Source organism: Emydura macquarii, unplaced genomic scaffold (assembly GCF_026122565.2).
Source record: "Emydura macquarii macquarii isolate MOO-44397 ecotype Brisbane River unplaced genomic scaffold, CSIRO-AGI_Emac_v2 contig_480, whole genome shotgun sequence".
Classification (NCBI taxonomy): domain Eukaryota; kingdom Metazoa; phylum Chordata; order Testudines; family Chelidae; genus Emydura; species Emydura macquarii.
In genome coordinates, this window is record NW_027130617.1 from 10,232,549 (window position 1) to 10,247,572 (window position 15,024).

Here is a 15,024-nt window from a genome sequence, read left to right on the forward strand (position 1 = left end):
TTGGTAAGCACTCGTGCTTGCCTGCTCTTTCAAGTATCTCTAATATTAAATACATGAACGAAAAAAGCTAACCTGCCTTTACTTGGTTAAAAAAATTAAGTGGAAAGAATTTGGCAAATAAAAGTGTGGGTCAAGTACAGAAATTGCAAATGTTCCACAAACGTAGTTCTCTACATACAAATAATTTCCAAATATTGTAACAGCGACAATATATACTAAGTCTTTGCACAGTCCAGTTTTATTAAATAGCACATGTGTGTCCATTAAAAAAGTGATATCTTCACTACCTTAATCAAAATAAGACACTTTTGAAAAGACAAGGTTATGATGATTAAGATAACTTCTCTAAAGTATTACTTACCACCACCTGTAAATGTAGTGTATAACCAAAAACAGCCAGCAAAAAAACCCAAAAAACAAAAACAAGAAATCTGATGTGGGCAGTACATTTTTTTAAAAACTTCTCAAATGGTTCTGAAAGATAATTGCTTTTAAAAATTCTAAATTCAAAAGTGGAGATACAAATTTCCAAAAAAATCTCCAGTGCATTTTAAGAAGTCACATGTATATGCAATCAAATATGATTGTGCTCAACTAGCTAGCAAAAAGTAGATTTGACAGATTATAAATGCAAGTGACAAAAATACCGTGATCTTTTGTGTCAAAGCATATTTAATATTTAACAGTGCTATGCAAATTAAACACAATACAGCAGTTTATAGTCTCTTCAAAGTGGTCTAAACAATATACCGTTGAGATACATACTAGTACACATGTATATAGAACTTGTGTCCAGTTTACTGTACCATTGGGTTTAGTACAATGTCACTCAAGGACTGTTGCCAGGTTGCAACTTTTTCCAGTGTCCAAAATTCCACTAAAGATCTTCTTCAAAAGTTGCCATTATATCACTCTGCAGATTCATGTCAATGGTGCCAGTCATCTGTAAGAAAGATAATTAACAGGTGTCCATAACAATCATCATAGACAAAAGGAATACCATAATGAATGAGAAGACATTTTCTAAACTACTAAAGTGACAGCATCCCTATAGCTTGTTTATAGTGGTATCCATAACAGTAGGCACTGTCCAGATTGCATTAAAAGGAACTTAAGTAACTTTTCCACTTCCTTTTCTCATCATTGCAGGTGGATTTCAATATGTATCTAAAACATGCTTTTTTAAAATGTCATCTTAAATCCAATGGTCATGACATCTATCGCTTCATGTCATCAGACTGCAATACTTTTAAATAATTTGCTAGTTGGAAGGGACTTGAAAAAGGCAAGAACTTCTGATTAGAAAGACATTTGTGGTGATGGGAGAGAAGAAGAAGATGGTCATTTACCTGCTATAATAGGGTTAGAGCAACCAGAAGCCCTGGTGTGGAAGGAAACTGCCTAAGTGCTTACTCTGCTGTATGCCACCTGTCCCCAGAGCAGCCCAAAACTGGAAAGGCACGAAAGTGACATAAGCCACCTTTGACCCCCCACCTTCCCCTTTCCTTTTCCCATTACTCTGCCTTTCTGTGTTGTGCCTCCTGGAGGTGTAGCACAGAATCTTAAGCCTCAGTCTTTACTTACTAGGCCAGATCCTCAACTATTTTAAAGCAGCATAACTCCATTGTCTTCAAGTGACTACACTGATTTATGCCATCTGAGGATATGGTCTCTCTTATTTTGTGTTCAACTGAAAGTAAAGCAGAAAGTTAACAGTTTAAAAAAAGGTCCATGACTTACAGCTTCTCTCCTTCTGCGCTCTTGCTCCATTTTTCTAGCCAGGTTACGGTCTTTGACAAGACCTTTTTGGATATTTTGTTGGACCCCTGTTGGTGGTTGCTGTTTGTTATTTGGCCTTTCTTTTGGGGGCTCTTCATGGGGTTTTATTGCAGTGGATTCCAGTTCTGTTCCTTCCTGGGTCCTTAAAAAGTAAAATAAAATGTCTAATTCTTTTGTTTCCTCAGAATTCTCTCTGTAGCTTTTACCCTTGTCAATTGAACAAAAGCATCAGTTAATCAGCACTTTAGTACACAATACTGTAAATGTGGTCCAACAATATGTATTACACACGTTCATTCATAATTACATGAATCTTTTCCCTAATATAAGCATTATGTAGGAATGTTTTTGGTTTTAAATGGATGGAAGCAGGATAAGTACTATTGACACTCTCCACCCCAATCCCATATGGGAATTTTATATTTCTTCTAGATGAACTCAGTTTTATAAACAAAGAATATAAAATGGGGATTTTTCCTTACTTGTGAGTCAGATAAGGGAAATGTCAGAAGCCAGTCATGACTGATTGCTTCTGCCCTGTTCCTCTTTGACTAATCTGATAGAAGCTTTTTCTAGCAAATGACTCCCTGCTGCTAAAATAGGCAAACCACCCCAATGACTTATTCCACTGATGCCTCTCTTTCACTACTGAAAGTGAGGGGCATGGTGTGTGGTAGAGACCAGTCTCCTTCAGTCACTGGCTTGTCATCTGAGGACTTGCAGAGCTGGAGAGAGGCAAGTTTGGGGGCCTGGCAGGGATTGCAGAAGGGCTGTCAACCCATGAACAGTCAGTGTAACTTCATTAAAGACTTATCTGGTGGAGGAAGTCTTGACTAGACAGTGGTGTAGCAGAATGTTTGAAGTAGCCCATGTCTGTGAGAAACACAAAAGTTCCCAGTAGGCTTCCTCACCAGACTGGAAATCTTTTCCATTTATAATAAGGGTGCTATGTTGATAGACTCTGGGCAGGTAGGGTTTTAACAATTGCTCAGATACCAAGCTACTTCCAACAACTGAAGCTGTTTTGGACTCTGCATTACACATTTTGAACAGATTTAAAAGAAACACCATCTTCCCCCAATAAATATAAAATACTACAAACAGAAAGCCATTCTTAAGAGGACCACCCCGCTACTCCAGAAAAAAATCAAAATAACCCACTGCTAAAAGAAAAACAGACACTAGAAGTAAAAAAAAGTTTTCTGAAAGGCCAAACAAGCAGTAACAGCAAGATTGATTTCTTAAATAAATAAATAAATAAATAAATCCAGCAATCAGTTTAAGGACATAGCCTCATACGTAGAAAACTTTATTAATTGCATTGAATAGTTATATGCTGAGAGGCACTTATGGCTGCCATTCAGGGGAAGGAAGTTGATCCAAAGACAATCAAAGTACTCATTAAAGCCAATGGGTGTGCAAAGCACTGAGGCTTGTGAAGGAGAAATCAAGCCTATTTATTTATTAAAAACAGTCAAGGGTCCTGTGTTCTACAACCAGGAGAATTATCACAATGCAAGGCTGCAATAATGAGTTTAAAAAAAAAAAAAAAAGAATTGAGGGAATAAAAACAGTGTGTCTGGATCTCACGTCTGTTTAGGATTTTACAAACAAACATTAGATCAAATATTTGTAGTCCACCTTTATGACAAGATATATAATAGAATGTTGTTATAGCTCTGTCATAGGTGTTTTTTCCCTATAGTTTAAGTGCAAAAAATGCAATTATCCTGAATTTAAAGCAGGTTAGCTATTCTTGATTAACTCCATGTATAGATGCTCTTAAGAACATAAGAACAGCTATACTGAGTCAGACCAATAGTCCATCTAGCTCAATATCCTGTCTTCCTACAGTGGCCAATACCAGATGCTTTAGAGGGAATGAATAGAACAGGTAATCATCAAGTGATCTAGCTCATCAGCCATTCCCAGCCTCTGGCAAACAGCAATTCCTGCCTATTGTGGCTAACAACCATTGATGGACCTATCCTCCATGAATTTATAATGCGGTTCAAAAAGGAACTAGATAGTCTTGGCCTTCATAACATCCTCTGGCAAGGAGTTCTACAGGTTAACTAGGCATTGTTTAAAAGAAACACTTTTTGTTCATTTTCAACCTGCTGCTTATTAATTTCATCTGGTGACCCCTAGTTTGCGTGTTATGAAAAGCACTAAACACTTCCTTATTTACTTCCTCCACACCAGTCATGTCCTCTATCATATCTCCCCTTAGTCACCTCTTTTCCAAGCTGAAAAATCCCAGTCTTGTTAATCTCTCCTCATATGGAAGCTTTTCCATACCCCTAATCATTTTAGTTGCCCTTTTCCGTACCTTTTCCATTTTCAATGAATCTTTGAGATGGGGTGACCAGCTGTGCATGCAGTATTCAAGATGTGGGCATACTATGGATTTATAAAGAGGCAATATGATATTTTCTATCTTCTCTATCCCTTTTCTAATGATTCCCAACACTGTTAGTTTTTTGACTGCCACTTCACGCTGAGTGGATGTTTTCAGAGAACTATCCACAATGACTCCAAGATCTCTTTCTTGCGTGGATACAACGAATTTAGACCCCCCCATCATTTTATATGGACAATTGGGATGATGTTTTCCTATGTGCATTACTTTGAATTCATCAGCATTGAATTTCATCTGCCATTTTGTTTCCCAGTCACCCAGTTTTGTGAGATCCCTTTGTAAGTTCACAGCAGACTGCGAAGAGTTAACTATTTGAGAACAAACATCCACACAAAGAATCAGTCAGGAATAGCTATTCCAGAATAACTCCTAGTGTAGGCCAGTCCTAAATTGCTTGTAACTGATCGTCTTATGGCTACTGATGCAGTTGCTCATTACATATCCTTAAATAATTATATCAGTTTATCAAATGGACTTTGATAAAGTACCACGTGACTCCTTTGAAATACATCATGTTGGCTTATCCATGAAAGTGAGGTACCAAACCAGTAAGGAATCAGCTTATTAAGTTGGGTTTTTTTAAAAATAGAAATTACTTAAATTCCACACAGCCATCCAAGAATCCAGTTGACAGGCACTTGATATAAATAAAGGGGACATGTGAAATTGGGTCATTTTTCACTTAATGATAAGGAATTACAAACCTCTCTTTTTGGTGAGGGAGGTTCTTCTCTTCCCTCTCAGCTTGTTCCAATTGTCTCCTTAGTTCTTGCGCTCGTTTACTTTTTTCCTTTTCTAGTGCTGCTTTCCTGAACTGTTTGAAGTTCTCTTGAGATGCCTTTATGGGAACAGGAAGTGCCATCTTTTTACATAAATTTATCCAGGAGTCTGCATTCTTGATTCTGATGTCCTGAAATTTAAGAAATGACTGTTTAAGTCACAAAATCATTTGCAGTATTTAATTGCATTTTTGTTGTTGTAAATAAGTAACTCAGTCCTCACTATAGTCAGAGAACACTTGCTTTTTCAACTTTTTCAGTGCAATTTTCCAATAGCTCTCCTCAGGCCTGCAGTTTATATGTGAAAAAAGGGGAAGTGGGTGGATGCATGGGGATCTGTAAGAGGTACCCTAGTTCTCTGTAGGGAATTCTCTTTGTAGAGTCAATGCACAACATTAGATTAATAATTGAGAAAAGTTGAGTTTAATGAAAATCTATTATTCTGTTGGATTGATTACATATCTGCCCTGGGATCTTAATCCACATATTAATAGTTGAAGAAAATACATGCTGTTGGAACAATGGACTTTAGTAAGTTAATACTTGTTAAGAGCTGAGTGTGTTGATAGCAATTTTAGAAGCAGTTCAATTTACCCGGGTAACACACAAAAACTACAGTGCCCAGGGGTCATGAGACCCACAGCTTATGTGGGCAACTAAACCTGGCACTTATGCAAATATTGTCAAATATCAACCTTTCCTGCAGCAGCAAGCTGGCAGGAACTGGAAGATCCCTCTCTCCGTGCCATTTTCTAAAATGAAGTTCAGGGATACTGAAAAGAATCTTCCCCATATAGGAGGGTGTAGGGGTGTGACAAATTCTTTCCTAGTCTCACATCAAAGTTTGAATGTCAGCACTATTCTTAGCATTTTCTCAAGTATTGCCATGACTTGGTATTGTGCAATATGGAGGAGAGGTATGCTAGTATTAAAAAAACCCACACCCTGAAAGGAGTCAAACCACATTAGTTAACATAGTACAGGTGCACAAGTTTTGTACTCAGTCCTTTGTTTTGGTATGCTAATTTTTCCTATGACGTGAAATCAGAAATATAGGGCCGGAAAGGCTCTCTAGAGGTTATCTAGTCCATCCTCACTGCCATCCCCCACATTGAGACAGGGTTATGTATACTTAGACCATCCCCCAAAAGGTATTTGTCTAACCTGTTCTTAGAATCACTGTGGTTCTGTAACCTCCCTAGATAATGTGTTCCAATGCTTAACTGTCCCTTATAGTTATTTCCTAACATCCAACTTAAATATCTCCTTGGTGTAAGCTAAGATTACTACTACTTCTCCTACCCTTAGTAGATATAAAGAGGATGGTAACCAATTTCTGCACAACAACTCAATGTAGATGAAGATGTTTGTCGTCTCCCCCAGCTTTCTCTTCTCTAAATATATCTAATTCTTTTAATTTTTCCTCAGAACTTCTTTCCTAAGCTACTTACTTTTGTTGCTATCCTCTTGACACTCTCTCTCCCCCCTCCTCGCCCCCCGCCTTCCCTTCCCAATTTGTCCACATCTTTCCTAAAGTTTGGTGCCCACAACTGGCCACAGTACTCCAGCTGAGGCCTCACCAATGCCAAATAGAATGGAACAATTAGCTATGTCTCACTTATGAGACTCTTGTTAATACCCCCCTAAAAGGACATTTGCTTTTTTTTTGGCAACAGCATTACATTGATGACTTACACTCCATATGTGATCCACTATAACCCTCAGATCCTTTTCTGTAGTACTGCTGCCTAGCCACTTATTTCCCATTATATATTTGGGAGTTTGCACTTTGCTGAATTTAATATTGTTGATTTCAGACCAGTTATCTCCCAAGATCATTTACAATTTGAATCCTGTCCTCCAAAGGGCTTACAAACCCTCCCAGCTTAGCATTATCTGAAAATTTTATAAAGCATACTTGCTACTCCGTTATCCAAGTCATTAATGAAAATATTGACTAGTACCTGACCCATGACAGACCCCTGAGAGACTAGCACTTATCAAAATGGGAAATGTACAACAATCCACTGATAACTCTGAGTATAGTCTTTCAGCCAGATGTGCACCCACTTTATAGTGATTTCATCTGGACTACATTTCTCTAGATTGCTTATGGGAATGTCAGGTGGAACCATATCAACAGCCTTATTAGAGTTCAGATATCATGTCTACTACTTCCCTCCTACCTACCTGACCAATTACCCTGTCAAAGAAGGAAATTAGATGGGTTTGCCATGATTTGTTCTTGACAAATCCATGTTGATAGTTACGCATCACCCAATTATCCTCTAGGTTTGACTAAATTGTTTAATTTTTTCCAGTATCTTTCTGGATATTGTAGTTCGGCTGACTAATATATAATTCTAGTCTCCTTTTTCAATTTTTTGAAGTTCACTATGGTTTGCTCTTCTCCAGTTCTCTGGGACCGCCCCTGTCCTCCATGGATTCTCAAGATAATTGCGAATGGTTCTGACACTTTCAGCGAGTACCTTAAGTACTCTAGGGTGAATTTCATCAGGTCCTGCTTTGACTTGAATACATCCATCTTATCTAAATATTCTTGAACGTGTTCCTTCCCTTTTGGCCCGAGATCCTTCCACTTTGTTGTGAATATTTGTGTTAAGCTTCTGGTTACAGTAGAAAAATGACAAACAGCATAATCAAATAGGAAAACAGTCACACAGGACAAGGAAAAGAAACACGTGCTTGAGTCTTTGGAAGATGGATTTCAATAGCTCTCATGATTTGTCAGGCAATGAATGCATAAACCATACAAGTGTGCGGAGAAGAGCCTGAGATAAAGTGCTACTACTTTATAATAAACTTTAAAGTTCTTCAAAGAAGATATGCCAAATGGTTTCCTTGAGTCTTAAGAGGGACATCCAAAAAGAAAGACTCCTACCTTCTTAGGAAGAATTTGAAATGTAGGATCTAATGTGTTTTTATCATCAGTACTGTCAGAATGGCCTGTTGGAACAGAATGAGCTTTGTCAGTTATGTGTTGACCATCTGGGAGACTTCTATTTCTGGAATGCAAGCCCACTGAAAAAAGTTCTTTACAGGTTAGTCTCTGCGCTTTTATCACTGTAGCAGAGGAGCTCCTGTATTCATCAGTCCCCACTAAGACAGAAAAACATGCCTAAACTACTTTCACTTTCCTGAGATAGAAGTTTAGAGGTTTAAATAAGGTTTGTAGGTTTTATTCCACCCTTCATTTTATGAAGACTCTCTCTAAAACCCCTACTTTCCCTACAGAAAGTTAATGTAGGCAGAAAAAGAAACCCTTAGAAACTGCAGTGCTTTCTATTTCTAGTTACTAGGGTGGAAAAAACCACCTCTATATTACTCACCTCCTTTCCCCTCCCCCTCCAACAGAGATTGATTGCATCCCTTCTATGATGTTCCCAGCCTTCGGTAGAGAGGGAGGAGTCAGTTACTTAGTAACTCCACATTCTGCATAAAGCTTTTCTCATGCCAATTTCCATCTTTTTAAACAAGTAGGTCAGCCCGTAAGGTCTTCTAGTCATGTAAACTCATTTCACTTCCAGTGCGCTCCAAGGTACATGTTTAAGAAATAAAGGTATGTGCTCTGAGCTATTATCTTATTTGTTACACTGATAGACAATTCATCTAAAAGGCAAACTAGAAATTCCATTTCAATAGTGTTCATTTCAACACAAATGAAATTTCCTCTCTACTATATGTACTACAAAGGAAAAACTTCAAAATTTCATGTGATGTATTTTTGCCAAGAAACTTTTTAATTGTGCACTTAGAGTAATATTATAAAATACCTTGACAAGTATGTGGAATTGCAGATGATGAAATCTTGCATTATTTCAGGCAAAACTTGCTGAATCAATAGGAAAAATTACTATAGAGGAACAGAAGCATTATGTAGTGTTATGCTGCTTTTACCCCAGGTATCACGGCTTTTTAATGCTCATAAGGGATTTCTTTCTCTAAATTGTAAAGTGCTTTGGGAATCAAAGCTAAAGCTTTGTTTTTCACAAAGGAACTGCTTTAGACCTTGATATAGCACAAGACATAAAAGTTTAATACTCTTGCTCTTTTTTGTGAAAAAACACATCATCTACTTCAGGGAACTAAACTAGGTTTCAGTAATTCTATATAGCATTATTTTTTACCAAATGAGATTTAAGATGGTTTAAGAGATTTGATGGCTACAGGATAAAATATTATGTAAGCAGTTACATAAGCACCCTGAGCTCACAACCATCTAGAAAACATTAAGACATTGAAGTGCCTTCTGTGAAAATTTAAACTGTATACTCCAGATGAGATTTACCAAAAGCAACCTGTACAAGTAGTAAACATCCCAAGTAATCTTTAAAAAGCCAGAAAGTCATCATATCACTCAACTGACAATGAGCAAGAGGTTTTTGAATAGCTAAATAAAATAGGATGCCAAGTCAAGGCAGCCCTATTAATGGAAGTTTGAGCCCCTGGTATTGCTCACTGATGACCCTTGTAAGTTTCTGTACCAGTTTGAACTCCTACTTGTCCGGACAGTTTTTACAATAACTGAAGAAAGGTCACTATCTTGATGCTTCTCCAGTATGGAGATTTACTTGGCTTTGGAGTTCCTCTAAATCCAGTTACATCCATCATCCTGCTCTTGACCTCGCCCCCACACAAGCAGCTGGAATTGTCAAGGTGATGGGAAGCCTGGAGCATAATCTGCAGCATAAGAGGCTCTGCTGTGAAGGCCAGCACTTCATGCACAAGGAGCATTTCCTCTTGGAGTATTTGTCTTGGCACAAAGTATTCCAATGATCCCAAAAGCTTTGTCCTGACTTGTGATGCACAGTGAGGATTTTCTCAGATGCAGAGGGCTACATGGCAAGCTTGCAGAAACCTGGTAGCAACCTGACTAGGTACCCAGAATCCATTTCATCTCCACTTCAAGAGAATGAATGCAAGACAGTAAAACTCAGATTTTGTAACAAAGCTTCCTGCCTGCAGTCAGGGACTGCAAATTGAGCCGCTGGCTCCCACCTGGCATTTCCTGCCTTGGCCTCAACAACAGAGGCTCTACCCCAGAGGGACTGAATCTCATCACAGAGTCAGAGTTGGAAGGGACCTCAGGAGGTCATCTAGTCCAACCCCCTGCTCAGAGAAGGACTAACCTCAGCTAAATAATCCCAGCGAGAGTTTTGTCAAGCCGCAGCTTAAAAACCTCTAAAGATGGAGATTCCACCACCTCCCTAGGTAACCCATTCCAGTGCTTCACCACCCTCCTAGTGAAAAAAAAACCCACCTTTCTCCTAATGTCCAACCTAGACCTCCCCCACTGCAACTTGAGATCGTTGCTCCTTGTTCTGTCATCTGCCACCACTGAGAACAGCCTAGCTCCATCCTCCCTGGAACCCCCTTTCAGGTAGTTAAAGGCTGCTATCAAATCCCCCCTCATTCTTCTCTTCTGTAGACTGAACAAGCCTAGTTCCTTCAGCCTCTCCTCATACATCTTGTGCTCCAGCCCCCTAATCATTTTTGTTGCCCTCCACTGGACTCTCTCCAACTTGTCCACATCCTTTTTGTAGTGGGGGGCCCAAAACCAGACACAATACTCCAAATACGGCCTCACCAATGCCGAATAGAGGGGAATGCTCGTACGAATGCAGCCCAATATGCTATTAGCCTTCTTGGCAACCAGGGCACACTGCTGACTCATCCAGCTTTTTATCCACTGTTACCCCCAGGTCCTTTTCTGCAGAACTGCTGCCTAGCTTGTTGGTCCCCAGTCTGTAGCTGTGCATCGGATTCTTCCGTCCTAAGTGCAGGACTCTGCACTTGTCCTTGTTGAACCTTGTGAGATTTCTTTTGGCCCAATCGTCCAGTTTGTTTAGGACCTTCTGTATCCTATCCCTACCTTCCAGGATATCTGCCACTCCCCTCATCTTAGTGTCATCTGCAAACTTGCTGAGGGTGCAATCTTCCAGATCATTAATGAAGATTTGAACAAAACTGGCCCCAGGACCGACCCCATGGGCACTCCACTTGTGACTGGCTGCCAGCTAGACATGGAACCATTGATTAATACTCGTTGAGCCCTATGCTCTAGCCAATTCTCGATCCATTTTATAGTCCATTCATCCAACTCATACTTCAACTTGCTGATAAGAATACTGTGAGAGTATAAGAATATGCTGATAAGAATACCGTATCAAAAGCTTTGCTAAAGTCAAGGTATATCACGTCCACTGCTTTCCCCACATCCACAGAGCCAGTCACATCTTCATAGAAAGCAATCAGGTTGGTCAGGTATGACTTTCCCTTGGTGAATCCATGTCAACGGTTCCTGATCACCTTCCTCTCTTCCAAGTGCCTTAAAATGGATTTCTTGAGCACCTGCTCCATGATTTTTCCAGGGACTGAGGTGAGACTGAGCAGTCTGTAGTTCCCCGGCTCCTCTTTCCTCCCTTTCTTAAAGATGGGCACTATATTTGCTTTTTTCCAGTCAGTCATCAGGGACCTCCCTTAATTGCCATGAGCTTTCAAAGATAATAGCCAATGGCTCTGAAATCACATCAGTCAATCCCCTCAGCACCCTCGGGTGCATTGCATCTGGCCCCATGGACTTGTGTATGTCTAAGCCTTCTAAATAGTCTTGGACCCGTTCCTTCAGCACTGCGGGATGTTCACCTCCTTCCCATATCGTGCCACCCAGTGCAGCAGTCTGGGAGCTGACCTTGTCTGTGAAGACAGAGGCAAAAAAGGCATTGAGTACCTCAGCTTTCTCCACATCCTCTGTCACTAGGTTGCCTCCCCCGTTCTGTAAGGGACCCACACTTTCCTTGATCTTCCTCTTGTTGGTAACATACCTGTAGAAACCCTTCTTGTTCCCCTTCACGTCCCTTGGTAGCTGCAACTCTAATTGTGCTTTGGCCTTCCTGATTTCATTCCTGCACATTCAAGCAGTATTAATAAGCTTTATGAGTCCCAGGCCTTGAGGATCCAGTACTTTGAGCTCACAGTAATGTGGGTTGCATCTGTAGTGAGGCAGCTCTACTAGGATTTAGTACAGGAGAGCTAAGTTGGCACCAACAAAGGTGATGCCAGTACAGTGGTCCAGGAGCTCAGGAAAGCTATTTTCAGTATTTCTAGGAAGCACTTGACTATGCAAGATTGCCTGATTTGATTTACCTTTCTTCAAGATCTCTTGACAAGTGGTTCAGACAAGCATGCAGTTCCTTGAAGCAAGTTTTAGGTCAAGTTGTGTTAGGTAAAGATGCATATAGCGGTACTTGGCATTTCATGTGCAGATTAATCAGCACAAAAGATTAAGGAGCAAAGTCTAAGTTCCTTCTATTATTCAAGGAAGGACATTCCTCCCCCTCACCCCCGAACGTTTTAGTAGGGGAAAATAAACTTAATAATCTTAGTAGCAACCTCAGATTGGGTGACTGGGAAATAGCTCCCCATGCTGGTTTCTCCCACGACAGCGGGTCTGATGCTAATGTGAGAGCACTGAGCAGAGCTCCGCTCATTCTTCTCATTTCTGGTTTTAAAGACTAAAAAGACAAATAGAATGCAAGCCAGTGCTCACACTGCTGTGGCTCAAAGGCTAAGTAACTGATAAAACACCCCTGGGCAGAAATCCTCTCATCCTCCCTCTTGAGATTCTTCCTGCAGCAAGCTTCTTACATACAAGAGCTCTAGCTTTCTTGCCCCCTTGTTACAGCCAGGAAAGAGCATCCCAACTCTGGTAAACTCGACAGTGAAGATGAGTGCAACCATCCCAAAGCCCCCTCCACAGGCCATGTGAAAATTGTAGGAATGGTGAGTCAACAGGTAGTGAAGGATAGAAAGAAAAGACTAAAGAGGACAAAATTAAGAGGGATAGAGAAGTAGGGAGATAGCTAAGGAGGAAAGATTGAAAATCAAAGAATCATTGAGGCAAAGAAAAGGTGGGAACATGAATGGAAGAAGAGAGACCAGTGTTTTCCAATATGTATAGGTTGCAATAGGTGTACCTGTCATTTTGAAAACACATTAATGCAAGTTCCTAGCCTTGAAATTTACAGAAGAACAGTACGTGGTCAATTATTCAAAAGCAAGAAGGCATGGACACACTGTTAGTGAGGATTGTGCACTAAATCTGTGTAAAGCAGATACCAGGTGCTGTAAGTCCTTTATGTACACTAAAAAGCACTTAGTACATTATTGGCACTAAATAAATGTTGCAGTACAAAAAGGTCTGAGTTAAGACTGCAATTTTAAAGCATTGTTTTGGTATAATTAAGTTTACCAGTTAACTCTAAATTTAAGAGTATTCATTGACAACCTTCACTGTTAATTGTTAAGAGTTTGGAAATAAGTATGTTTTTCAGTTTCCATTAAGTTTTGTTTGTATTTTGTTTTACCTATGTTCAAATTAACAGAGGCAGGAGGAAGGGGAACAGAAGTTTCCATCTGTGGGTGTGTCTTCACTTTATTGTTAGTTTGGGGTACAACTCAAGTTTGTTACCCCAACCCAACTCATGTTTACACACACAAATTTCTAGCTCAAGGTAACTAGGGCTTTGAGCTTAAATAGCTAGCTCATCAAGGGAGTTGGGCTGGCACTCAAGAACCTCTGAAGCTCAAGCTACTAATGTAGTGGGGACTCAGTTTGAGAACAGTTAAGCCATCCCCTGCAGAGAGGACTGATCTCAATCTCAAATACCTATTTGAAAGTCATGAAGTCTGACCCATTCTGAAGTAACTAAAAACATTAGTTCTAGGGACAGGTTATTCCCACTCCTCTTTATCAGGATCCTCCTTCAACCCTATTCTACAAATTGCTCAGTAGTTTATGGGCTACTTTTAATATATTGCCCAGGAAACATGAAGCCTTCAGATCATGCTTTTTTAGCAGAATCCCCTACTCATGACTGCATAGCAGAACTTTAGAAGGGAATTAAATGCTGCAGTGGACACGATACCATAGCCCCTGCTCTTGCAATAGTGATGTCAGACTGAAGCAGTATTTTATCAATTTGTTTCTACAGTAGGGAAAATTATTTGGCATCTGTTTATTTTGGCAGATCTCTGCTACCCCCAAAAAGCCAGATAGCTCATTCTTTATTATCTGGAGACTTTCCAGGGAGCTTCAGTAGAGAATTTTTTAAAGTTCAGCCAAGTTTTACTATTATGTAACAGAGCATTAATGGAGTGAATCTGTATCTAAGTATTCTAAGTTTTTTAAATTAAGCTATTTGTCCCCAGTACTAAACTGCATGGAAAGATAAACCTTTTCAAATTTGAAATCATTGGCTTTATATATTCTTGGTGTCAGATAAAACCAGAATGAGAACTGGACGTTCATTTTACTTAGCTTTATGTAAATTGTTAAGTGAATCAATAAAGAACGAAATGTACCAGGAAAAAAAGTCACGTTAATGGTTTGCATGAGTACTATTTAGATATTCACTAGTGAACAAATATTACATTTAGTATCATTTTATTTTGACCAATATAACCTGTAAATTCACATACATTTATTTCGAGTGTATGCCCCTGATCTCAGGTTACATTTCTAGTAAGACAATACATACTTTGATCTTGATTTATGGTTTTTGAATCAGCAATTCCCTCAGAGGCATTGTTTTGAAGAATATTTAATTTTTCAGGTTCTTTGATATCACTCATTGCAATATTCTGGGAAGATGAATTGGATGCCTAGGAGAGAATTAAGAGTCTTCAAAACATACTCTGATCAGTTAATATGTGCAGTGTTCTATAATATTTATGTAACAAAGGGAATTGCAACAGTGGGTTATTTCAATCTATACAGGCTGGACCTGCAAGGAGGAAGTAGCTTTCATCCATACTGTGGTCAACTAAAGTAAATTCTACACAAGCAGGCCCTTTGACAGCGACACATACTGCTGAAAGAAATCAAGTGAGGGGCAATAAAGTTGTGGCCCAGATTCCCTCTTCTTGTTCCAGGAAGTTTGAGGGGTACTAAGTAGCAGAATCAAGTCCTAGCTGGTCAGCTGCGGATTCCGTCAGTACAAAAAGAGTTTAGCCCTTGTAAAA

General features: G+C 39.5%; 1 protein-coding gene across 2 annotated transcripts in view; it reads right to left on the minus strand.

Moving 5' to 3' along the window:
• Nucleotides 1–652: 652 nt before the first annotated feature.
• Nucleotides 653–15,024, minus strand: part of BRDT (bromodomain testis associated) — a 44,951-nt gene continuing 30,579 nt past the window's right edge. For both annotated transcript variants that reach the window (XM_067538485.1, XM_067538486.1), the window contains exons 16-20: nt 14,541–14,664; nt 7,883–7,947; nt 4,906–5,111; nt 1,741–1,921; nt 653–943 (exon numbers count right to left, since the gene is read on the minus strand). In XM_067538485.1, the coding sequence (XP_067394586.1) occupies nt 878–943; nt 1,741–1,921; nt 4,906–5,111; nt 7,883–7,947; nt 14,541–14,664 (642 nt within the window). In that variant the 3' untranslated portion in view covers nt 653–877. The remainder of the gene's footprint in view (nt 944–1,740; nt 1,922–4,905; nt 5,112–7,882; nt 7,948–14,540; nt 14,665–15,024) is intronic.